Source organism: Pempheris klunzingeri, chromosome 24, assembly GCF_042242105.1.
Source record: "Pempheris klunzingeri isolate RE-2024b chromosome 24, fPemKlu1.hap1, whole genome shotgun sequence".
Classification (NCBI taxonomy): domain Eukaryota; kingdom Metazoa; phylum Chordata; class Actinopteri; order Acropomatiformes; family Pempheridae; genus Pempheris; species Pempheris klunzingeri.
The window spans coordinates 9,101,884-9,127,476 of record NC_092035.1 but is presented as its reverse complement, the minus strand read 5'-3'; the positions used below and the strand labels follow the sequence as shown (position 1 = coordinate 9,127,476).

General features: G+C 42.6%; 1 protein-coding gene across 1 annotated transcript in view; it reads left to right on the top strand.

Moving 5' to 3' along the window:
- The window catches only part of mgat5 (alpha-1,6-mannosylglycoprotein 6-beta-N-acetylglucosaminyltransferase), a 75,608-nt gene extending 51,470 nt beyond the window's left edge, over positions 1-24,138 (top strand). The window contains exons 11-17 of the mRNA XM_070855439.1: positions 3,893-4,026; positions 14,607-14,756; positions 20,169-20,315; positions 20,433-20,549; positions 21,563-21,637; positions 22,372-22,529; positions 22,898-24,138. Of these exons, the coding sequence (XP_070711540.1) occupies positions 3,893-4,026; positions 14,607-14,756; positions 20,169-20,315; positions 20,433-20,549; positions 21,563-21,637; positions 22,372-22,529; positions 22,898-23,096 (980 nt within the window). The 3' untranslated portion in view covers positions 23,097-24,138. The remainder of the gene's footprint in view (positions 1-3,892; positions 4,027-14,606; positions 14,757-20,168; positions 20,316-20,432; positions 20,550-21,562; positions 21,638-22,371; positions 22,530-22,897) is intronic.
- The last annotated feature ends 1,455 nt before the right edge of the window (positions 24,139-25,593 follow it).

The window sequence follows — 25,593 nt, the reverse complement described above, 5'->3', positions numbered from 1 at the left end:
ATGTCATCGGTCACATACAAGGCCGTGGTTGTTGGTGCATAAAACATGGAAAAGTACATTTTTCTATTTACCTTTTAACAGAGCCATGCTAGCTGTTTTCCTTTGTTTCCAGTCTTTATGCCAAGCTAAGCTAGCCAGCTGCTGGTTCTAGCCTCAAGTGGTTTCAATCCTCTCATCTGACTCTTGGCAAGAATGAGAATAAGAGTATTTTCCAAACCATTCCTTTATTTTCATTTCACAAAAACACAAGGTCAAAGCTTAGTTGCTGCTGTGATGAAAACTAAACACAAAGCTCAGCAGTATTGAAGGACATAATGGTGTATTAGAAATACATCATCAATTATTGGTTCTGTGGAAGAAGGTAACATTTATCTTCCAATAACTACAGATGGAATATTTACTGGTTATTGTGAGTAACTTTGAGATGGAACACTTCATTTTCATGCCTGTGATGTTGCAGCACAGCCTGGTAGAGTCAGTGCTTCAGTTCACCCCGCGCTCAAAAACCTCATCAGTAAAAATCTCAAAGGAGCTTGTGTGAAGGCGTTTCAGGTGTAGTTTATTTATTTTCACCCTTCAGGCCCATTCAGATAAGTTGTCGAACCACCAAGTCTTTGATGTAGAGTTTCAAAGTGCTGGCGTTGTTAGTGCTGATGATGCATCTTTGCAGTTAGAAGTCTTTTTTTCTGTCTGGCCAGCAGTATAGAAGTTAGTTTCTTGTAAAATGGGTCTGCATTATGAAGTTAGGCCATAATTTATCACATACTTGTTAATCCTGGTGTATTTTCAGGTACCATTGTTTGATGATGTAGTATGGTCTGCCTCGAAGGCTGGCCAGTGCGACTTTAATGTTTCCTTAAAGGGCCTGACCAGTCCACCCTCACCCTGTCAGAAAGGATATCCTTTCTGTTGTGCCAATATTGACTCCAAATCTAACAGACCGAATCCCCGGTTTCTTTAGAAAGCAAACTTGTTCCCCTGCTCACAAGTTTGTCAAGAGCGACAAAGCAGCTGCTTCTCCGGCAACGCTGTCCTCCCAGGCTGTTTGTTAGCTAAAAGCGAGTGAAGCTGTGGCACGCTGAGTGACATTTTGAGTGGCGGCTCTAGTGGGAGAGGACGCATCTGTTGCCAAATGCATCAAGAGGGCTGAACATTAATTAACAGCCTGTCCTGTTTACACAGTTAGTTTGGTACATGAGGGCTAGTGCCGCCTCCTCCCAGTGCCCAGGATGAACTCTGTCTCTTTGCCATCAGAAATACATCTTAATTATTAGTAACCATCTGAAATCTGAAATGTGCTTTTATCCTTATTCTTTTGAGTTCAATTATGGCTGAAAATATTATCCTCAAAGATGTCCATATTATGCAATAACGATAATGATCACAATATATGCTATGTCTCTGTGATTCATTAAAAAGAGAGCAGCCGGAGGCCTTAGAGACCAGAATAAAAGTCATTCATCTAAGTTTTCACTTGTTCACCATTGGTCTTGCTACTTCCCACATCAGCCGTCACCTCACAGTTTTGTTTTTATCCTCCCACCCTCTCCTGTGTCTTTTCTCCGCAAGCAGACGATGAAGGATATTAAAGGGGTATGCCAGAGATTTGGTATTGCACTTCTGGGGTTTGGGGACTCACAAGAGACACATTACAAAACAGTTAAAGCAGCAGAGGCTAAGAGATCCTGCTTTCACTCCTTACTATGGATTAAACTCCAACAACATTACATTTCCCATAAGGCAAGTGAATGCCATTTTTTCATTAGATCCATGCTGCCTTGTCTCCTAAGTTCCACGCCCCCAGTTTGTAACATAAAATTTGAAAGACTTGAATTCTCCAGCGAATCAGAAAAACTTTGATTGTTATTTACTGAACCTCAACAAAGAGCCACAGACCTCACACAAATGTTTTCAATGGTACCAACCATGACATATAAAATCTGTTTTGGTTTTGCGGGAATTGGGGAGTGAGTTCTCTTTGTGATCAGCCGGGTCATTGAGCTACTTCTATTTTTATTGTTACTGTTCAGCCATCAGCCAGCATTAGATAGACACTACAGGTAATTCGGAAACAGTTGTTGAATTCAGCTCCTGCCCACGATCTGGTGATATCTCCAGAACATCTACTCCCACATTCCTTTGCTTTCCTACGCACACATAACACAAAGCAAACCAACTGGACCCAGTGGGTAAAAGCTTCCCTTGTACTGTAATGCTGCCAAGTGTAGAACAGGAACAGGATTTGAATGCATCAGATTGGGGGCTGAACAAAATTTGCGTCTCAGAGGCATGCGATTACATGCAAATCTTCACCTTGATAGTGTCTGGCTCTAAGCCCACAGAGACTCCTGTACATTATATCAACATACATTTTACTGAGCGAGTCCAGGCAGGACACTGAGGGGAAAGAGTATCCGTTTGATTTGTTAAGTGTGAAGCTATCCCTGTAGAGCAACTTAAGTTATGCTTTCAGCAGTTATTATTGTGATATGATTTAATAACCAGTGCAAGGTAATATACAAGACTTCTGTTAATGCCTTTTTTAAGTTGTTTGCAGGAAAGTGAGAGTGCTCATTTGTGTCATTGTTCAGTAATTGCTTGGTCTGGTGCTGCGCTCATTTACTCTGCACAACAACACATTTCCTGCACTGTTTTGTTTTTTTTTTCGCCTGAAGATATTTAGCCAGAGCTAATATGTGAACTGCCTGGAGAGATCAAAAGACCAAACATTGGCTTTTTGTTGAGTGGAGGAAAATGTCACATTCCAGCCAACACCCTGATAAGAACACCTCGACCTTATTTGCAAAACCACTGTAGCATAGTTTAACTTCTACAGTGCATCATTGTTTATGCTGTAAATCTCCCACTGTTACATCACAGTACAGCCATCATGTGCTAAACGTCAAGATTCATCCCCTCTTACTCCAAGAGTCCACAGTATGTTGCTGCGGTCGAATTTGACTAATTTGCAGCAGGAGTGTCAAGATTCTTTGCTGAAATGTTCTCCATAAATCTTTTTTTTATTTACTATAGTGAATTCCATCTCCCCCGACGAGCTGACCTTAATTTGCCCCTGCAGTATTCAGATCTGACCACAGCAGCTCCCCCAGGACTCTGACAGAAACCACAACTGTGCACCAAAACACCTCCCTGGCAGCCTGTTTTATTCACTTCACTGGGTGATGAGGGCTGCATTCAGTCTGCTTGTACTAATCCTTTTTTGTTTTAAATTAGATTATTAAGCGTATGTATTTTGGAGTGAATCTTTTCTGTCCACTCCCCAAACCCTTGTCTTCACATTTGCTTTACAAGGCAGATGGCAGGGAGGTAAAGTGCTGCCAACTTTGAGCTCCACACTTGATCTGCTCATCGCGCGGTTCCCATAGTAACTAGTCTTCACCGGGCAGCAAGGAACGGAGGGAACAAAAAAACTCAGAGAGCTTGTCGAGTTGTGGTGTGCAACCATTCCCGTCTCTCTCTGGAATTATGATCTGTGCTAAACGCTGAGGTTGAAATATACTCATAACTGCATTGTACGCACTCTGAAATACAGACACAAGATTTATTTGAGGCATTTTTGTTTTTTGCCTCAGTGATGCATACATTACTGAGGAAAATGGCTAACTATGCCTGGAGTCATTTGTCATTTCATTCCCAAAGAAGTGATCACTGACTTTTTATTCCACTACTTTCTCTCAGTATTCTTTCTTTCCTTTTGCTTTGCTAAAACATCTTTAAACCACTTATAAATGCATCATATTGAAGGTGAAATGAGGCCTTTTAGAGCTTGTAACTCAGTCTTCTTAATCCCTTAGTGACAAGCAATGACATTCACTTGACTTTTGTGTGTTGGTATGTGTTTATATATTTGTACTGGTTTCTTCTGGTGCAGCTCACACCCCAGACAACAGTTTCCTGGGCTTCGTAGTGGAGCAGCACCTCAACTCCAGCGACATCAAGCACATCGATGACATCAAGAGGCAGAACCAGTCACTCGTCTACGGCAAGGTTGACAACTTCTGGAAGGTACTGTAGATTTTTTTTCTGCACTCACATACATATGCACAATAAATTTACAATATTACTAACACACTTCACATGCATTTAGTCAAAGTCTTTTGAAAGGCAAGTTGTATTGTATTCTCTGTTCACTACGTATTATTATTTAGATACTGTTGTTGTACCCATGCTACAGATGAAGAAAAAATGTGCATTGTTGCACAGAAAAACCCACAAACACATCTGTATACTGTACATATATCTATATATCTACGGACACATACACGTTCATTCTGACATACACAAATGTGCACACGGATATATATATATATGTATATATTCCTTCTGAAGATGAAAGCTACAGACTTGGCATGCCAAACAACACCAGTGCACCGAGGATAACCCATTTTCAGACCTCTGAGAGCTCCGCAGTCAAACTCTTTGAACAACCTTGGGTAAAACTTTCACAGGAAACTTAATAACAGTCTGGTTTAGGAGCTCAAATTCAGCTTATCGCCCTCTCCGTGGAGTTTTAATATATTCAAATACATGCTCACACTGCGGCACAGAGACCAAGGGATTACTGTATCCTAGACAAAAACGACTTAGAGACTTGGAGAGATTTGCACATTGTTTGGCATGCCATGGATGGCTGGATTACTGCCCGCGCCTTGATGAGCTTTCAGTCGACACCATGTATGTTTCCGACTGGGTCGCTCCACATCCAACTGACTTTTAAGATGTCTGACAGAGTAACTCGGTGGAATGATAATAAGAATAGCTACAAGAGAGAATAGTCTTCATGTAACATGCCTGTAGTGCAAATGCTGTGTCACATCAGGAGGCTGTGTGATGAAGACGTGTAGAATTGGATAATAAGCGAAACCTAAGTGACTAATGATCTTATACTGCAAATACGGTTGTATCAGCCAGTCATGGTTTATTCCTCTTGGCTTCATGTAACTTTGCCAACTCATTGTCTTTACATGCATATCCATACAACTGGACATTTAAACCATTTATCTGTTGTGCTGTGTGCAGAGAGGACGATAACCATTATGATGGAAATCCAAGCAGTGACCACTGGATGAGCACAAGGAAAATACGTAATAATCTTAAGAAAATACAAGCGAAATTGGAAAATATTAAGAGCAGCAAACCGTAGTCTAAACGTCTATCATCTAAAATGTACTCATTAACACTAGCACTTGCACAGTTTGCATTTCACAGCCGCATTTTATGACTCTAAATCCCAAGGTGTTGTAGTTTTGTAGTCTGAAGGTAGCTGGCGTGCTACTGTGGTTTGTGGTTTCTAGTACTGAGTCAGAACCATTCAGTCTAGCTTTAAAAGGGCAGACAGGGGAGCCCATCCGCTCACAGCAAGGGGCATTAGCTACTAATCAGACTCCCAAGCGTGTTCATTACCTCCTGCTTTTAATTAAAGGGCCATTTTGGAGCTGACTGATAACGAGCTGACTGGCTTACTCCATTTCCCTCCCTCTTCCTTGTAAAGCTTGCTGTCCTTCGAACTCTTCCTCTACACATGAGAGGTTTCATTTCAAATGATATATCCACTATTTGAAATAAAGAAAGAAGAAGTGGGTTCTACTGTATGGAAACTATTTCTTGCATGAAGGTAAAATTATATTCAGGTTATGAGATTAATGATCGGACTCGCCAACTAACACTTCAGTTTCTTAGTGTGTAGCAGTTGAATTAAATCTCCGTCAGCCTTGATATTGGATAGCCCTGATCAACCAAACTGAACAGGTCAACCTTGATTTCATTTTCTGCCACAGTGAAGGAAAAAGTGCAAATGTCTTGTCTTGTCCATTTTGTTTTAAAAAAGTGCTTCTTCTACAGATGTGGCCCAGTTTTACCATCTGCTATACAGGCATCATAAAGCAAATAATGCTAAACAAATAATACACTTTTGGCTGGTAGGAAAGCTGAAGAACATCACATTGATGTTTAGTCATATTTCTAGAAAATTCTTATCACAATTTCTTGTTTGGATGGAGACATTCTGGACACCGAAGCCAGAGTTGATATAGAGGCGTTCTCTAGCCGATTGCTGTCTCCTTCCTGGCAAAATATTTGGAGGGGTTAATGTGGGTTAGCCAAGTAATAGCCTTCAGTAAAATACAGCCTATCGAAAGGCATTCTCTCTGCCTGATCAGTATGCAAAGGTGTTCAGGTCGCCCTCAACCCCCAGGTGGAGGAAGTAAAGCTGTGTGTGAGGCAGACTGAGTAATCACCCAGACACAGACACACACTCTCATCACACACATTTTCAGGTCATGTTTTTATTGCCACACCAGTACAAGAAATTCTGGTTCCTGAACCTCAAACCTCATAGTATCAGGAACAGAAGTGTAACCACCCACAGATGCCAAAATGAATGCCTGATAAGGTTAGTGTAGCTGAAAATCAACAATGTGCAGATTTTTGGGAAGCACAACACAGGCTTTGGGATTAATCCCTGTCACTTTACCCAGCAAACAAAATCCTGGTGCTTGACTTGGTGCTTGAGTAGCTGTGGCATTTATACACTGTTGCTTGAGCTGTACTTTCACTGCTGCACTCACAGTTAAATGCCAGCTGATCGCCAGCACCAACCAACTGTCTGCACCGTAATGGCTCTCTTTGATTAACGCACCAAGATATTCATAGAGCCAGGGTACTCGTACAGCACCAGATTACTGAAGCATAAGCATAAAAAACAGACATTGTGAATAAAAATGCATTTTAGCCATATCCCCACAGAAAATTTCTCTGAGTGGGCAACAAGTCAGTTTCTAGAAACAGGTCCTGGAATTAGTTTTTTATTTATTCATCCGTTTCAGAATAAGAAAGTCCAATGAATAGAAGCTACACCGAAAGTTCATATAGTTTCTTAGCACACATGCAGTCGTGGTACTGAAAAGGCCACATTTGATATTATTTTTTGGGGCGACTTTTATGCAGGATTAAGAGTTAAGAGTCTACAATTGTCTGCGTGGACCCCCAGTAACCTGATACGCAGCCGGCCCTTTATCTGACTTGAAGGACGAGCGGGGCTGCATATGAACAGGACAGAGAGATCCTGGGGATTAAAGTACCAGGATGGCAAGTCATTATCTTGCTATTAAAGAGACAGTGTTGATGGTGAGACCCGAAATAAAATGGCCAGACCACCTCTGAGGGAGCCGTCTCCATAGCAACCCAGTTGGAGGAGTAGAAAGGCAGAGCAAGGGAATTGAGAGTGACTGCCTGTCGTCTCTCTCTGTCTTTCCATACATCCACACAGCAGACAAACCTGCTAATGTTTCACCATGTTGGTCGATGTGAGTAAAGTATCTGTCAGACTGGCAGTGTGTCTGCATATCTTAATCTACATCTCCTTTCAAACTGATATGGATTAATTTAATAAAAGAAGCCAATAAGGCACACTGGCCTCTACCTGGACTGACCTTACCAGCGCACCACATCTACATTAAATGGGTCAGTGTCCCTGTTTTTCAGCATTCAGTGTCTATGGAAGCGTTTGAAGCAGAGGGGATCATGGAGAAAGGTGAGAATGAGTAGGATGTACAGAGAGAAAACTGCAGGCCCCTGGCAGCAGAGACATGGTGAGGAAAGACAAATCACAGTGAGCTAATAAGCACACACACACACACACACACACACACACACACACACACACACACACACACACACACACACACACACACACACACACACACACACACACACACACACACACACACACACACACACACACACACACACACACACACACAGTGCTGGCATATGCAGAGCAGGAAGGGCAACCATCTCACACTCTTACCCTTGCAGGCTCATAAACAGACAACAGTGTGTTTCATCCCCCTTTCACAATGGATAACCGAGTTGAGCTGAACATTAAACGTCCTTAAGTTTTACTGTGTTTGTCTGATCTGATGAAGAAATCCCTAGTGCCATTAAAGTAGAGTGAGTGCCGGTGTAGAAACCTGAATGTGGCGTTTGAGGAAAGAGCTGAGCTGGAGTGGGAAATGTCATTGTGGTTATTAAATCGACTCCCTCTGTCAGAGGTGTTTTATTGAATTAGGCCCAAGACATTTCTAGCAGGTTCTGTTTGTCACTGCTTTTTTTGTAGCTCAGATCTGTAGTTTTGGATATGTTCTCCCTATATTTGTAGTACATTAAAAGAAAAGAAATGTACTCCTACTCACAGATGAAAATTTACACTTGAGATATTTGAAATAGTTAAAAAGTTGTAGTTAAAATGGGGGATGGATGAAGCTGAAGTATCAATTTCAGTGCAAAATCCGTGTGAGGTTGAATGAAAGTGATGAAAGGACTAGAAATGTCAGCTATGTGTGGGTAATGAATTGAGCTGAATGGGTGAGTTATAGTCCTGGTTATAGCCTTGAAAATTAGGTTTGAATAATATGGACCCTTCCTGCAGTGCACTGCATGCTTCACTAAGTAGTAGTTTGAATGTATGGAAATGACGTTAAGACCCCCCCCCCCCTGGTGCCATTAGCTTCTGTATACAAGGTGCAACATTTTTAATTGCACCCAATGAAGCATGTGACGTTACAGGTGTTTCCATTGCTGCAGGACAGCATATTATAGCTGCCGCATGACTTATTTTATTCATTTAAAAAAAAAAACTAGGCTCACAAATCGATGTTTCCTCAGATATGCGCTGAGCTTGTTACACTCGGATGGTTGTGCAGCCCACGTATACATCATAGGGGCTCACTTTCCAGCAATCACACAGCACCGCCACTGTCTGACAGTCAGAAACATGCTCTGGCCAGCCTCCAAACTCCAATAGGTTATACACCGTAATGTCTAATGGGGCGTGGCGGGGCATCGAAGTAAATAACATCTCCTGGCTGCACTTCTACGATACTATTTCACCATCCATGTTCTCCTGGGGATTTCTATCATTTCTGTGAAATTGTCAGTACATCTGTTATACATTCATCTGTAGTCTAGCTATGTTTTTTAAAGATAACGCGACAGATCTTCATTGATGTGCAACATTTCCCAACCTATCAGATGTGAAGAGGATGTAAAGTCATGTGATAGTTTTGATGATGGCAATCGCACTCATTTCCTGAAGTGAATGCACAGTTGCTGTGAGCATTTATGCTGACTGGCTGATTTTTGATTACATCATAGTTATATGAATACTCATCGACCTTACTGACTTCGAGATGCAATGGAAAGGTTTTGATCATGGCGTCTGTTATGTCCTCCACATTTAGTTATTCAATGACCTCGTCCTCACTGCGGAAGAGGGTTTAGCGCCACACAGACGGGTACCACTGAGACAAAAGGCGTCACACTGAGGGAGCACCAAGATTGCCGTTAGTACTGCTAAAGTACCCTTGTGCAAATAGCTACACTTGAAATACCCTTACCCTACCCTTAGGTTTGACTGACTCAACATCACTGCAGAGATGAGCGTATAAAGGGCTCTGTATGTAAGAGACTCAGTGTGTGTGTGTGTGTGTGTGTGTGTGTGTGCAAGGTGAAGGAAAGGATTTTTCCTCCTCTGAAGAATGGGTGAAGCGAATTCTGTCCTGGCTGACAAGCTTCCAGTTTTGGGGCCCTGAAGTCTGCCGGTTGGAAATGATTTCAGATGGAAAGATGATGAGAGGTGCGTTTGATGTCGAAGGCAGTTTGAGGGTCGAGTAAGTCGAACCAAGTGCACCTGTCTGCATAATGATGAGGCCTCTTATTGCCTCCTGAGGTTGCTGTAGTAGACTCAGAAACCACTGATGCTTTGCTAATAAGAGTTTTTTTTTCTTTTTTCTTTCACATCCTGGGCATCATTACATTAAAGCTAAAAATTGACAGCATACAGTGAACAAATCACAATAAAATTCATATTAAAAAAAGAACATATGGATTGAACCAAAGTAAGACGGTATTTGTATGAAATACAGCGTCTCAGGTGGAGGAGAAGTTGATTTTTTTTTTCAGTTGAAATGTGCTGGAAAGCAAGATTAATTTGCTCCATCCCTTGTGTCTCGGCACCACTACCTGTCAAGATAAAGCGCTGAAACATCAAACTCTGCTCTCAGCCCTGCAGCTTTGCAGCTACCAGGGGCATTGCACAAGTTCATTCATAGAGTAATAAGTATAGATTTACTGTGTCATAAAGATGACTTTCTCAGTTTTTACAGAGAAAATAGACATACACTTCCTTATTTAACACCATCACAAATCTCCTTAACTCTTCCACTATTCTTTTATTAATGTATGATACACATGTTGACTAATAGATAAAACTCCAGGTCCAGCCTTGGTTACACAACATAGTTTCTCAAGAGAAAAATAAAGTAGAATAAAATGTCTTCTGTGAAATGACTTCTGTGTGACAGCTGTGCATAATCCCCAGCTGTAATTCTAAAGAAAGAATTAGCCATGTGGAACCACCCAGTCTTTAAATATCCATTATGTGCATTCTTGCATTAACAATCATTCCTTTTCTACCATTATTCACCATCTATACAGTTGTCATTGTGTACATGTTAGCATGATGCCAGTATTTACCTCAAAGCACTGCTGTGCCTAAGTGCAGTCTGGCAGAGCTGCTAGCACGGCTGTAGACTTATTAACTGAGAGAGAGCTGCTAAAACATGTAAAATCTTTCATTAGCTGGACATATTCTGTGATATCAAATAGCAAACCTGACACACACTCATTACTTCACTAATTTCTTACTTACAAACTGGTGAGTGCTGTAATGCTAGCTCTCATAAAGAGGGATCAGGGGCATTAATAGCAAGTTAGCTGTATATCTCAACCTTTTTTGCGTTTACATCCTCGCTGTGAGCCTCAGAGGTTGTGTCAATCACCCTGTAAGCTTTCCTCCCTGGACACTCATCCCTCTACCGTCCGCTCCGCCGACAGAGAGCAGCCGCCGCCTCTCTCCTGTTTCCTCTCCGAGCCAGGGTTTACAAATTCCCTCTGATTTACAAGGTCATAAAACTCACCTCCTCCTCCTCCTCCTCTCCTGCTTCAATCAACCTCTCGAGCTAAAGCAGTTATTTTATAACTCCCCAAGCACATGCTCCCGTACAAGGCTGCCGCAATAGATCTGCTTCCCAGTTTCAGATTGCATATTGCATGTGCTCTGAGACGTATACATCCACATACAGTACAGATGAATACACGCGCTCTGCTCGCTGAATACCACACGGGCTGTCCGAGGACATGGACTGGAAAACTCTCTTGTAATGCTATCAGTCTGTCTTCACGCCTGCTAGTGTTACAAAGTCATAACTTTTTACCTCACATTGTGCTGACAGCCGAGACAGGATTATGAATTGAAGCTGACATAGTATCATTATTTGAAGGAAAAGCAGAGAAAGTCCACAACGGATCGAAACATGGCGATGCACCTTGCAAACATGCTTTTCATACATGTCGGCCCACTTCTGTGCTCCTGTTGCTCTTTGTATGGCGAGCCCTTTTAACATTTAGTCAGTAAAAGTAAAAGCAATTATAGATATCAATAATTGCTTTTTGAACAGCCGTCATATCCACTGTGTCATTTTGACTGGTGGCATTTCTAATTAAAGATATCTGCAATTCATTTCTCACCAGACAAAATATTAATTCTTGATATCAACAATTCATTGCATACTACTGGATATGTTCATTGTAAATATATGTGGCTTACAACTAGTCAACTTTTACCATTGGCTTCCATTTAAATTCAATTACAGATATCTAGAATTCAATTTCATCATGTCCAAGTCAGTGTGTCCATAATGTAATTTTGAGTTGCCAGTTGCAATTCTAATTAATGATATCTACATGTCAGTTATCACTAGTGGAAACAATTGTTAGTTGTCCTAACAGGAATTATATGAATGTAAAAGTCAGTTCTGACAATGAAAAATGAATATTTCAAAACTAAGCAGCCCTACTGATTAAATGTAAAAGGTGCTCGTTATACTCTTTGGCAGGGGTGTGTTTTTTTTTAATATATATCTTTCAACCTGTTTCTAGGTTGTTCTTTTTAAACACTCCCCTTTATTCCAACGCAAGTGTGTCTTTGTGTGCGAGAGAGAATCCAGCCATGCTCCAGAGAGCATTTGGCAAGTGATGTCCTCTGACCGTAAAGCTTTGTGTAGCGACTGCCTCGAAGGGTCATGGCAATCTCAGCTCCTCTTCTGTACACAGCCTCTCAGGCGCTTACAATAAACACACACATCCTGCTGCCTTGGGAGGCTTTACCATGTCCTTCCTTCAGGAGTGTTTTTTCTTCCTTCCTTTACAATAGCTCAGCACATATTTGCATTCTTACAGATGCTTTCACCACTATGTTCTTCTACAATGTTCATATATCATATATCTAGCACTCATATTGGTATATATAATGTATACGTATATCATTGCAGTATTTTACAATTGCTTTTGCTCAATTTTCACAACTCTAAAACTCACGGCACAGAAATAATTGTAAATAATATGTTGTAATAATGGTTGCCAAGTTCCCAATCTGAACATATGTATAAATTATATATGCCCTTAAAATACTGTCAGCCTTTTTATTTAAAGTACCATCAACTGATGGCACTTAAAATAAAAACTACTCAAAATATTTATATGAATCACCAGACTACATTGGAAATATTGTGTTTTTTAGCCTCTTCTAGACAGAAAAACATGTAAAAATATCCTGTGATAGTATTTCTTGACTCCTTTCTTCCTGTTGCAAAGTGTGGATGTCTCAGCTCTTTCCTGTGATCTCATGTGCAGCCTTCTAGAGGTGTGTGTGTGTGTGTGTGCCTCTTCTCCAGGTACCTACCAGCAACTTTCATTTATAAATCCCTTCTCACACACACACATGCACCCCAGCTCAGTTCTCCTGAGTGAAAAGATTACAGAATAGTGATTTCACCATCTAATTAGGTCTTCATACACACACACACACACACACACACACACACACACACACACACACACACACACACACACAAGGTTGCTTTAGTTACAGCAGGCTGGCTGGAGGCATCTGATAGCCAAGGCCTCTAGGGACCCTGACGAGCGGCTACCTGAAATTTAAACCCCAAAAGGAACCACTGAGGCAGACACACACACACACAGAGGGAGAGCAGGGAAATTTCCTGACGGCAGAAGTGTTTCAAAGGCAGCCTCATGTGTAGGAGTTGTGTGTGAATGTGAAACAGGCAGCTCTTAACAATAACAAGGCCTTGCTGCTCCTTGAGTGTTGAAACTATTGGTAATCGATAATATCCCAGTGTGTTTATGAGCGTGTGTAAACATACCGGTGAATGTGCCTTTGAGGCATCCTGTCATTATGGAGAAGCTGGGCAGCTTTCATCTACTCTGGCTCCCTGAAGGGCCCGACTTTAAGAGCGTTCAAGCGTAGCTACGTAGCTCCCACATGGCTTCGTTTTAGCAGGTACAGGACAAAGTGAAAAAGACAGATTTTGCACTGCAGTTCAGCAGGAGACACTGGAAATATTCTTTCTGCAGATTGGGATGGGTTATACACCAGTCATGTCCTCATTTTTGAAAATCAAAGACCTGCTGTGACAATCTCAGCATGGGGACGATCAAAGGCCTTTTATTATGGAAGTGATCTTTCCATCCAAACCGGTTAACATGACTTATTTTTAAACCAACTTCCTTTGACCAACTTCACAGAGATTGCTAAGACATTATAAAGATACTCAAAGTAAACACATTAAACAGTTCAAGAAACTATTGACCTAATGTTTTAAGGTGAGCAACACTTTTAGGAGACTACATTTAAAAATGGAACAATATAAAACCCCCGAGTCATTTTCAGTATTTTACAGCATCTTAGATATAATTTGCAATTCTGCCTCAGGACACGCTGGACTGTTATTGTTATTGTTATTGTTATTGCTGTTCAAAATCCTCTTCACACATAATGCATGATGAATGCACAGGCAAAGTGTAATCGCTGCTCTAAATTCAGGGAACCTTAAAAGTGCCCTTGAAGATTTAAGCACACTCGGTGAAAAGGCAACATAATAGATATGGGGCATGTAGATGGTTTAAAACAACCGCTGGTTGTTTTCCTGGGTGATTCCTTGTTTGGAGGCTGAGATATCCGTCCTGACTTTTAGTCCATAGTTTATGAGTAAAACACATGAAAAACTCTAAGATTTTAACATATAAAATATGTATTTAAATTTCTTCCCTCACTTTCAACCTCGTCCATTGTAAAATCATACCCCTGTGTGATAGCCTAGACGTGACTTTTGGTATCAGGGAAGCAGGTTTTATTGGCATGCTTTGAATGCTTTATTGTCTCTTTGTCCAAGGACATCAAGGATCAGGTAGACTCTAATAACAATAGCAGAGTATTGTGTGCACTGATGCTCTTCATACAGGGCTATTTTTAGCTCAGCCTGCCATTGTGGCCAGATGGTCAGTCAGGTAGCTCGAACAAAAGTTCACCAGGCCACATAACAAAGTAATGATACTGATCGGCTTTCAAAAGAATGCCCTTCAAAAGATAGTGGTTTCCAGGAGGTTGTGGACCTCTATTATTGAAGAATAATCAGTGAAAACTAAACGCATCTCCCTGTTTGTTCCAGGACAAAAAGAAATACCTGGATGTCATCCACAGCTACATGGAGGTCCACGGCACCGTGCATGGCACCAGCACCGTGCACCTCCCGAGCTACGTCAAAAACCACGGCATCCTGAGCGGACGAGACCTGCAGTTCCTCCTCCGAGAAACCAAGGTGAGCCCACCCAGCTGTAAATTGTGAAATGAAAAAAATGACCCTGCAGGGAAATAAAAGTGTGAGGGAATGGTGCTTATTAGACGGATATGAAAGCTACAAACCAACTCCCACACCTTTCCCTCTGACATTTTTTAATGACCAAGAAACTGTGGCCCAGGTAACCTGCAGAATATTGTGGACAGCCTGGATCTTTCTCCAAGTGCTGTGGATATGTGAAAAGTGCTCTGAACATGACTGCTAAGATGTAATAGGGGTGACCTAATAAGATGGCTCACTAGCAGCTGTAATCTTAAGCACATTTCAATGTTAAAATGTAACTCGCAAGACAATGTTGGATGTTGTTTGGGTGAAAAAAAAGTGTCTTTATGTGAACAGAGGCCCTCTTCTGAAAGAGCCTTGCTCCGAGTGGCTGTAGTTTTCCTGAGTCTGTCCTCAGTGCAGCCGTCCACAGAAGCACTTCTCCATTCACGTCATGACTTGTCCCTTCCTCTCACAACTCAAACCACTCTCATTCACAAAGACAAGCACACAGCCACAGAGACTGCAGCGCGACTGGATTGTACTGTGTGCAGGGAGCTCTCCGCTAGACACACACTTTACATGTTCACAGAGCTGTTACACACAAATGGCTTTGTTTTGTTGCAGCACTGAAAGCTGTGAAGTGGAGAGCATGTTGAATATCATCAAATACATGACATACAAAAGTAAAAGTCCGTTTGGCAGTTTACAATGATAATGCTGCTTTGTAATTACTAGCAGATTTGATCCGCAGTAGTTTGCTAACTAATTAAGTTAACATTAGCTCCGTAAGTTAGTTGAATGTGCTGACTTTTTAATGTTTCCTGCTGTCTCATTGTCAGACTAGGACTGAAGCTAAAGCTACATGTTTCAGGCTAAATTTAGTATCCTCACTGATTATTGATTCATTTAAACCAAAGGAAAATAAACAGCATTGGTATTGTATTACAGTATAGAACTTTGTAATAGATATTCTAAGTATAATAAGGAAAATGATCAGGCTGACTCAGACTGTAACCTGACAAACTAATGTAGTCGGTTAATGATGTGCTCCTTGGCCTTTGAAGGGATGCCAGGTTACCACTGTAGTCTGCCAGGCATGCTGACATTTGCAGCTTACGGTAGAGCACACAATGCACTATTTAATCCAGTCTTTACACTTAAGTTCTTGTGTTTTTAGAAATCTTTAGTTGCAGAGTATCACTTTTACTAGAACCTCATGCATGCTGCTTCAGTACGCCGACAAATGTGCCTAGTCACGGTCACTAAACCATGATTGGACAATGGCTGCTTCAGTGAAGGGGTTTAGTGAACTATCAATTAAATCACAGGCTCACTACATAGGGCAAAGCAGTGAATTTTCACTCAATTTTATGGAGCTGTCCATAGCCATAGGGGAATGGAATTAAAATTACATGGTCCTCAAAAACCTAACAACAGTGTCTGCTGAAGGTGAAAACCATCATTAGTGCTGGCATTGAAAGATGGAGTCTCTCTTTTGGCGCCAGTCGTCATCCAGAAGAATAAGGTAGAGGAGAGCTTCGATTTCTTTAGCCTCTGACTCCAGATGCTTTCCCATCAGCCCAGGGAGGGAGAGGGAGAGGGAGACGGAGAGAGACATCAGACGAGAGCTGGGGCAGAGATAAAAGGTGCACCAGAGCCATAGATCACAATTCCGACAGTTATAGAAAAAAGATGGATGGAGAATTTAAAACCCTTTTGTACTGAAAACACTGAACATTGCTTCAGCCAAAAATGGATTCTTGGCCGGCAAATCCAGCTCTGTACTTAGCACCTAAAACCAAGGACCCAGTGATGTTGGAGGCATTGAAAGAGAAAAGCAAAGGTGTATTCAGCAGTGGAGCAGATCATTAAAGTGGCAAAGACTAAAGGGAAACAAGACTCAAAAATTGATCCCAAACCGAGCGGTTCAAAGAGGGGAGTGAATTTTGATGTGGAGCTGCAGCAGGGTAACTCTCACCAGAGATGGGATACAGTATAACCTTCCAGACCCTCTCATTACGTGTGCCTCTGCATGCAGCGCCCATAGGGGAATGGCCAATTAAATCCCACCAAGCCTCAACATTTTAGCTGCGTTGTTGTTTCAGAGCGCACAAGGCAAGTGGGAGGTGTTGTCGGCACAGTGTTCCTTGTGTAGCTTTAACAACACATTTACTGTTACCTGCGATTATACTGCCTGAGCTAATTAGCCTTGTGGGATTTAACTCTTGAGTGAGTGAACTGTAAAAATACTCAGATTATGGAGGCGCCTCTGTGAAGAAGAATGTTGCAGTTGATGCCTGACATTTGATTTTCTCTCAAACAGAATGTCCTGAAATAAACTCTGACGTGCTGCGCTGTATCAGGGGAATAATGTCAATTATCAAACCGCTGAAAGATGCCAAAGCTTTACTCCGCCATGCTGCAGGTGGATGGAATCAATGTTTTTTTATTTTTCTGATCTCTCATCCATGTTTAATATCCTGCTACCGTCTGCCTCTGGTTGGTCTCATGTGTCTCATGCCTCCACACGCCCACCATATTATCCATTAACCATAGATTTGAATGTACAACAAGGAAAAAGTCCTTAGTTACAATACCAATTTAATCTCTTCCTGTGCATTATTAGCATCACATTCTGCATTGTAGAGAACTAACCTGTGGCAGGTGCTGGAATTGGAAATACAAAGAACAAACAGCCTAATTAACTTGCTGCCTCATTAAACTCAGCCTCCACCATGTTCCAGGCACAGGAGAGCCACGAGTCTCCAGACCTGGGTGGAGCACAATAGTGAGCTGGTTCCTCTTTGTTCTTTGATCGTCATTTGCAACCTTCAGTCTTCAGTCAACTCACACACTTAAATTTGCATGTGAGTCAAAAGTGCAGATAGCAGAGGCTTCTCTAATATTCGTCAGCTTGTTTGCTCTGCAGACTTCCAAAGAGGCCACGCAGTCTTTATCTTGGTTGCCTTTTTTGAGGGTTATCTGTTGATAAAGTTTCTTTAGGTGGAGCTTGTCTTTGTGTCTGGCCGATAACTGTCCATATCGCTTTGTACTTTCCTGAGAAAGAAAACGGAAGCAGTTTTGAGTTGCTGCTGTGTTTGAGAATTGAACCACTGATGCACAAAATTTTATGATGCGAGTAATCCAGAAGTGCTCGACTACTTGATAATAATGACAGTAATAAAAGTTTAATGATAATAATGTACTTTATTCATAGAGTGATTTTCAAAATACACAAAAATGCCTATATGACAAATAACGTAAGTAAAAAGTCGAGCACATACTTGTACTTCACCGTATATAAGATGCAAATGTTTTTACTCCAATACATTTATGCTTTACCTGGTTGACTAGCTTTGATTTTACATAGAAAACATATGATCAACTTATAAAATGGGATGCACTGTTATAGGTTAAAGCTGCTGCACACTCACACTGGTAGTGTCACTGATGAAGCTGACTAGAGCAGCTCAGGTTGGAGCTGTCCAAAGCAGTGTGGGCTTTACATGAGGTCACTTTTATGACATTTGTCTGTTATGTTCTGTGGCCTGTAAATGCGGTGTTGTAGTGCACTATGTCGTCCTCCTTACTGAGCGTTGTTGTGCCTGCATGTGGCAGTGGGTTAGGATCAGGATGTAAATTTACACAAAGGCAGGTGAGCACAAAACAGTGGAACAACAGCTCTGATGTGGAGCATGGGGTCCTCTAAGCAGTGTCCTTGATGTACAGCACTAAGCCTCGCAAATCACTTGACCTTGAACACTCAAAACTGTTTTTGATGCACATGCAGACAGGGCTTCCAGGTAGAAGCCACGATTCTTATTGATTTCTCCTGGTAAATCTGTAAGAGTCACATAGGAGATACAGGCATCTTTCAGTCTGTGTGGATTCACTGCTCAGCCATAGAAGCTCTCTCTCTCTCTCTGTCTCTTTGTGTCTCCTCTCTTCCTCAACTCCCCTGCCCTCCTCCCTCCCTATAAATAGTGGGTGCCTGTTTCTCAGCATTGAGGAGCTTTTACATACACACGCAACATACACACATAGAAGAAGTGTGCTTTGCTGCCACCTGTTGGCAGAAGCCTGCAGCCAGAAGCACACGTGAGCCAGAGGAGGTCTGATGTTGGAGTGTATACAGAGACACGCATGTTACAGTACTGCATTGTGTTAAAGAAAGAGTGTGTCGTCTATCAGACTTTCTGTTCTGTTCCACACTGGCCAATACAAACACACACAGACCAGCTATTGTAGCCGTCCAGCCCTGACCCTCCAGTAAATGAGCCACTAGCCGGCTGCCTCCACCACCACACCCCCTCCCAGCATCTCCACCCCTCCCCCCTCTCTCAGCTCTGAAAACCTGTCTCACGCTCCTGAGAGCTGCTGCCGCCTCACAAATATTTGCTCTTCCCATCCAGGAGGAGAGACCTTGTTATTAGAGCCCACCTCTAGTTTTCCATACGTTCAGTATTCACATCACAAAGTATGCGAGTGGGACTGTGGGAGGTTTTTTAATACCAACAGAACATACAGTATGTAAACATGGAGGAGAACCTTTTGGTTACTGCTATATGCACCACTGCAATTTAAAGCCTGGTTAAAAACTGAACTTTGAGGTCAGTCATATCACCTTGCTTTGACATCATTATTTTATATTTCTTTCTCTTTTTTTTGTCTTTTAAATGTGTTTTAAACTGGTGTCTAATGGTATAATTTGCATTTGAAAAGATGGGTTCGCATTTTTGTAGTAAAGCCCATCTAAAAACAATACTCACGTGACCTAAAGTGCATTAAAACAGTTTGTTTGCTGCATTAATTTCATTATAATCCCCTGTCAACATGCCTCCAGTGTAAGTGATGGGATGCTGCCTCCCCCTCATTCTCCCATGTAGGCGCCTGTGAGCAAAGCACTTAATTGCTGTTAGTGAAAATTCTCTGGATGAAATCAGTTTAAAGACAAGAACAATAAAAGTAATATGAACATAAATAAGCATAAACACACCAGTCATCTGAGTCAGTGGTGAAGTGTCTGCAGGTGTTTGGGCTACTGAGGTGCTCCCTCTTTACCAAATGCCTAGTGGCCTTTGGGAGGAATAAACATTAGAGAACTGTCTTCTTATTATCCTGCTTGTTTTTCCTCCCATGTTTTATAGCAAAAAGGTGCTGCGTCGACTGTATTTTGTGCTGATAACTTGGGAGGTTAGCTTCAACAAGGGTGAACTGCTGCTATCAGCAAACAGAGAAACCCCTCTGCCCTCTCCGACTTCTGTGTTATTCTGTTTACTTCACTAGCTGCTAACAGTCGGTGTGTTTGTACAAATGCACTCTAATCAAGATTATAATTTAATTCATGATTATCCTCATCAAGAGTTCTCTATTTTCTCTCCATTGCAGTTGTTTGTGGGTCTGTCCTTCCCCTATGAGGGTCCAGCTCCCCTGGAGGCCATCGCCAACGGCTGCGCTTTCCTCAACCCCAAATTCAACCCTCCAAAGAGCAGCAAGAACACCGACTTCTTCAAGGGCAAACCCACGCTGAGAGAGGTGAGAGATGGGGGACACACAGCAGGTTTTTACTCTGCAGACTCCTGTGCTGAACACACGACTTTTAAAAGGTGTGTTTGTTCCTCCTAACTTCTACTGTTTGGTGGCTGTCTGCAGCTGACCTCTCAACATCCCTATGCTGAGGTGTACATCGGTCAGCCCCATGTGTGGACGGTGGATATCGAGAACTCTGCAGAGGTGGAGAGAGCCATCCGCTCCATCCTCAGCCAGAAGGTAAACACGGAAAAAGACCCTTTTGGCTTTTGGAAACTTTTGATGAAGATTTTCCCAATAAAATGTCTGCGTTGATGCACTATATGAATAATTTACAAGACGAGAAGCAAAGAGTTCAGTTATCTGGTGTTCAATTAGTTAAGGAAGTGATGAATCAAATGCTGTGATTTCTCTCCTTTCCTATTCCTTAAGTTCCTGTCATTTCATAAAGACACACAACAACAAAGCAGCAGTGATTTTTTTTATGTATCAATTCATGGTACTGCTTATTTTCTCACCGAAGCGATTAATCATTTGGCCTACAAGATATCAAACAATAGTCAAAAAGACGAAGAGAATTCCCAAATCCTCACAGCAGAGAAGGTGGAAAATGGAAACGTTGGCCCCCTTTGCTTGAGAAAATGGCACTCAAAGCAAAGATTGAAATGTTATCATAAGTGGACATCCTATTGGACCGAAATGCTTGGATGGAGGCCTGTCCAGAGACAGAGGATAAGTGAAAGCACAGGGAGAAGACAGAGAGATCCTGTTGCATCTTCCCGTCCAGGTCCATGCATATTTAAAACCGGGGCTCAGGACCTCGTGTTGTGTTGTGCTCCGCCGAGCGAGTCGGAACAATGGCTTTGTTCAGTGGACAAGCCTGCGGAGCCTCATATGCTCCGTGATCCGTGGCGAGCTGAAGCCTACCAGGCTCCGGCTTGGCTCGCCCCCCCTCCCTCTCCTCCTCCTCGCCTTCCTCCTCACACACAAAGACAGTGAGAAAGCAGCGAGCGACTGAGTGCCGCAACAAAGGCCTCAGTTGTTGGTCCTCCCTGCTTGAAGTCTTCCTCTGCAAATCAGAGTCTGTGGAGGCCGACAGGACTCAAAACACAGCAGTACAAAGAGCCGACGGCGGGCTAATATTTCACCAAGCTGAGCTCTGTGTGCACCTTGACGTACACACACACACAGACACAATGAAACAAGCTCCTGCAGAGGGTCCTCTCCTGACATTTGTGTGTTTGTGTCCTCAGATTGAGCCCTACCTGCCCTACGAGTTCACCTGTGAGGGGATGCTGCAGAGAGTCAACGCCTTCATAGAGAACCAGGTACGGTCTGTACATGTATTGGCTCTGTTCAGCTAGTTTTGAATGAATAGAAAGGGTGGACTGGGTGGACTCTACAGGGAATATTAAAGCTGCTATTGAGCCACCTGCACACATTAATGACCCACTTTATGATATCACTAAAGCTTTACTATGTTTTTACAATAAAGGTCAGAGTTCACAGTTTGAACAAAAGAAATACATTAAATACAACCAATCCCTTATAAACACGACAAAACTGTGACACAGAAATGAGGTGAACAGAAAGAATCTGATGACTTGTGCATGTGGAGTTAGTATAATTATGTTCAGGTAGTTAGTATGATAATAAATTTGGATTGGGAGGACTTCAGTCAAAGTCAGCAGCAATGTTTTGATGTTATGAAGCTGTTTGCAGTAACCTGAAGCATTTCAAGTATGTTTCTTTGTTGATAAGACAAGAAATTCTCCCTGGCTGTATTTTGTCACTAACATGAGTCCTTATTGTCTTGTTAATACACTTAGGAGTCGTCATTTTAATGCCATTAATTGTTAAAATAAGTGTTGCATGAATTATTTTTAATGATGTGTCATACCCGATGCCGTGGCTTTATTCACAGACAGAAACCTGTAACTAATTTCTTGTCTGCACGAGCTTTTGTTCTTTGCTGTAGCTGTGACGGCTGTTTCAAAGCTCGACTGTGTTGCGGACTGTGTTGTTGCATTTCCTCCTGTGTGACATCCCGTTGTGTCGTCAGGACTTCTGCCACGGTCAGGTCATGTGGCCTCCGCTCAGCACTCTGCAGGTCAAACTGGCCGAGCCCGGACGCTCCTGCAAGCAGGTGTGTCAGGAGGAGCAGCTCATCTGTGAGCCCTCCTTCTTCCAGCACCTCAACAAGGACAAGGACCTGGCCAGGTGGGACACACACGCACACATCACATGAATACACACTTGGTCATGAACAGCCACCCACTTTCTCTCAGCTTTAGGTGTTATTTTAAAAGTGGCCATGAGGTGGCAGCACACCACATGTTTGAATTCATGTGTAGAGTTCAGTCATGAATTGAGATGAAGTGCTATAATCTGCAGTATCAAGTTAGAACCACTGGAGGGCCCCGTTTGCTCACTTCAGTAAATGGGTCATGGTTCATGACTGATGCTGGAGAACATTACTTTAGTTGAGTGTGTTCTGCTCCTCTGTCCCTCTCTCCTTATTCACATTCAAACAGCAACAAATAGTCATGACTCAGAATTGAGAGGACGTCACTGTGTCTGTCCCTCAGGTTTGGTGTGGACTGTCAGACGGTGGAGTCCAGCGCGGACACGGTGGTCCCGGCCTACAGCGAGACTCGCCGCCACTGCATCTTCCAGTCTGACCTGCTGCTGTTCAGCTGCGCGGGCGCCCACCAGTCGCTGCAACGCATCTGCCCCTGCCGCGACTACATGAAGGGCCAGGTGGCGCTGTGCAAGGACTGCCTATAGCACCAACACACAGACTGATGGGAGGGGGGGGTGCCGGTAGAGGATTGGTCTGGTTTGGGCGTTTCTGGATGGGGGTTAAATGAAGCCAGAGCTGCTTAACAGGGGTGTGAGTGTTTAAGAGACATGGACACACACTTCAGGGCATCGCAGTCATGCAGCTGTCAATCAAACACACATACCGGGCAGAAAAACATTGACGGGACTGTGTCTGTTCATCATATTTATTGTTTTCCCCAGTTGCTGGACGTGAAGTAGTCCTGAGCATCCCTCAACCCTCTGACTCTCCAGCGGTGGCGCTGGAATCCTGGGAATGGCGTAAAATTACTTGAATCAACAGAGGGAGTCGTCGTAGACTTTAAAAGTGCAGCAGATGAGCTCTCTGCTGCCACCTTGCTAGACTGCACATATCAGTGACTGCCTGTCACCCAGGCAGCAAGGGACCAAGGAGACTCAAACGCCCCCTTCTGACAGCCGCCCCGCCCTCCACCCTCCACCCTCCTGCCCCTCCATCCACCTCCCCTGGTCAAATCTGAAACTGCTTATTCTTTAGGTAGGTTTGCACTGGACTGGTACACCTGAAGGCCCACACCACACACACACACACACACACACACATATTGACACACAGGGGGGGCCTAACATGGCGGCTTAAGCAGAACCCAGTTTTACACTGTAACCGTCTCGTTCCTCTCTTCTGGACAAAATGATGATGAGATGAGAGCGGACTTGTAACGTAGATATCTAGATTTTTATTCTGGAAGTTTGATAATTTCCTGACACATACTCCAGACTTAAAAGCAGTCCCCATCCCTACTTAAAGTACTGGAAAGTCCAGTTGGGTCCCTTCATTTTTAATACGTTCACATGTAAATTGCACACTTGTTCTAAATGACATTTTATTTAAAGCTATAAAGAGGACTGAGTGTGTTTTTTCTACAAAAGGCCAGTAGAGAATCGTACAAATGTTTGTGTTTGACTGTTTCAGCACGCCATCCGGTACTACGCACACACACACACACACACACACACACACACACACACACACACACACCGAGAGATAAGGATAAGGGAGGGTCATTCTCTGTAGCTACAGCTGTCGTGTATGGAGTCGCCATGTGGTAGGATGTCGTGACGTTGTGTCGTAGAAGATAGGCCGTCGTCAGTAGCAGTGGTTACACCTAGGCACTACGGAGCCTTAGCAGCAGCACGTTTTCCAAAGCCTGCAGAGAAACATGAAACCTTACCCAGATGTTCGTCTGTGTCTATATGTGCACAAAGTGTCAGAAAATACAAAAACACAGAGCCACACTCATGTCCCATCTACCAGACCACACATGTAAATCCTTTCAAGCAAACTGTAAGCAACAACAACATGCCAACGAAGCGTTCCTGCAACGGAAAACCTCGCATCTCCTCGTTTTCATTCGATAATCGTTACGATCTTAATTTGCCTGCAGATTTGCGAAAAAAAATTAAGATGAAAATAAAATTCGTAGTTCTTGTGGTGAATGGAAAAAAATGCACTATGTTAATCTATTTGCAGAGGTTTAACAAGATATTAGTAACACTGTATATTGTTCATATGGGTTTTAAAGTTTTTCTTTTTTATTTATTTTGTATACAGATCTTTATCTCTGTGTTTTGCTGGAAATCTTTGTTTTTTATTTATAGGAGGGATGTCTTTCTTTTTTTTCCTTTTATAGATTTTTATTTATGGAAAGTGATTTTAAAAAAAAAGACAAAAATAAACGTGCTTGTCTTCAGGTGTATGACTGAGAGGGGGAGGGGAGGGGAGGGGAGGGGGGGTTTGTCCGCTTCTGTTCAGCTTTGAGCAGTGAGAAGAGCTGGACCTAATAGATTAAAGTCTGATTGATCTTCCATTTTTATAGGAAATGTTTTAACAATTAAAATGCGATTTGATATTTTTATTGCTTAAAAAGCTAAAAACTTGCATGAGGATTGGGTTTTAATCTGAAATCCAAAGTCTTTAGCCAGAGGTGTTAACTGTAGAAGAGGTTTCCGTCTCATCACTGTCTCCTGAGGACGGACAGCAGTGGACAAACAGGCCTTGTTTCATTGTGAAAGCCAGCAGGAGCCTCATACACTTTGTGCTTTGATTTCTGATCTCCGTTCTTCTCTGTTTGCACGTGTAAATTCAGACTGAATGGCACCGTTCAGCGACAGTTCACCACCTGTTCCTTCTCGCTGTGTCAGCTGTCAGACTGTTTTTATGTTTCCTGTTTTCTTTGTTCTTACGTTTTTTTTTTTTTAAACAGGTCAGTGATCTGCCGCCAAGTTAGTGTTTCTAAGACAAAGATGTGCCTTTTCATGGTTAAGTTTGGCTCTGCTTCTGTTTGTTTATCAGCGAGCTGTCGCTGGGCCTGACAGTCTGCTGTGGTGTGTGAGAGATCAGGGTCACGTGGACCTGAAAAGACACCGCTCACACAGTCATGATGCAGCCAAATTTAACTCCACTGATCAGATCAAGAAATCTGCT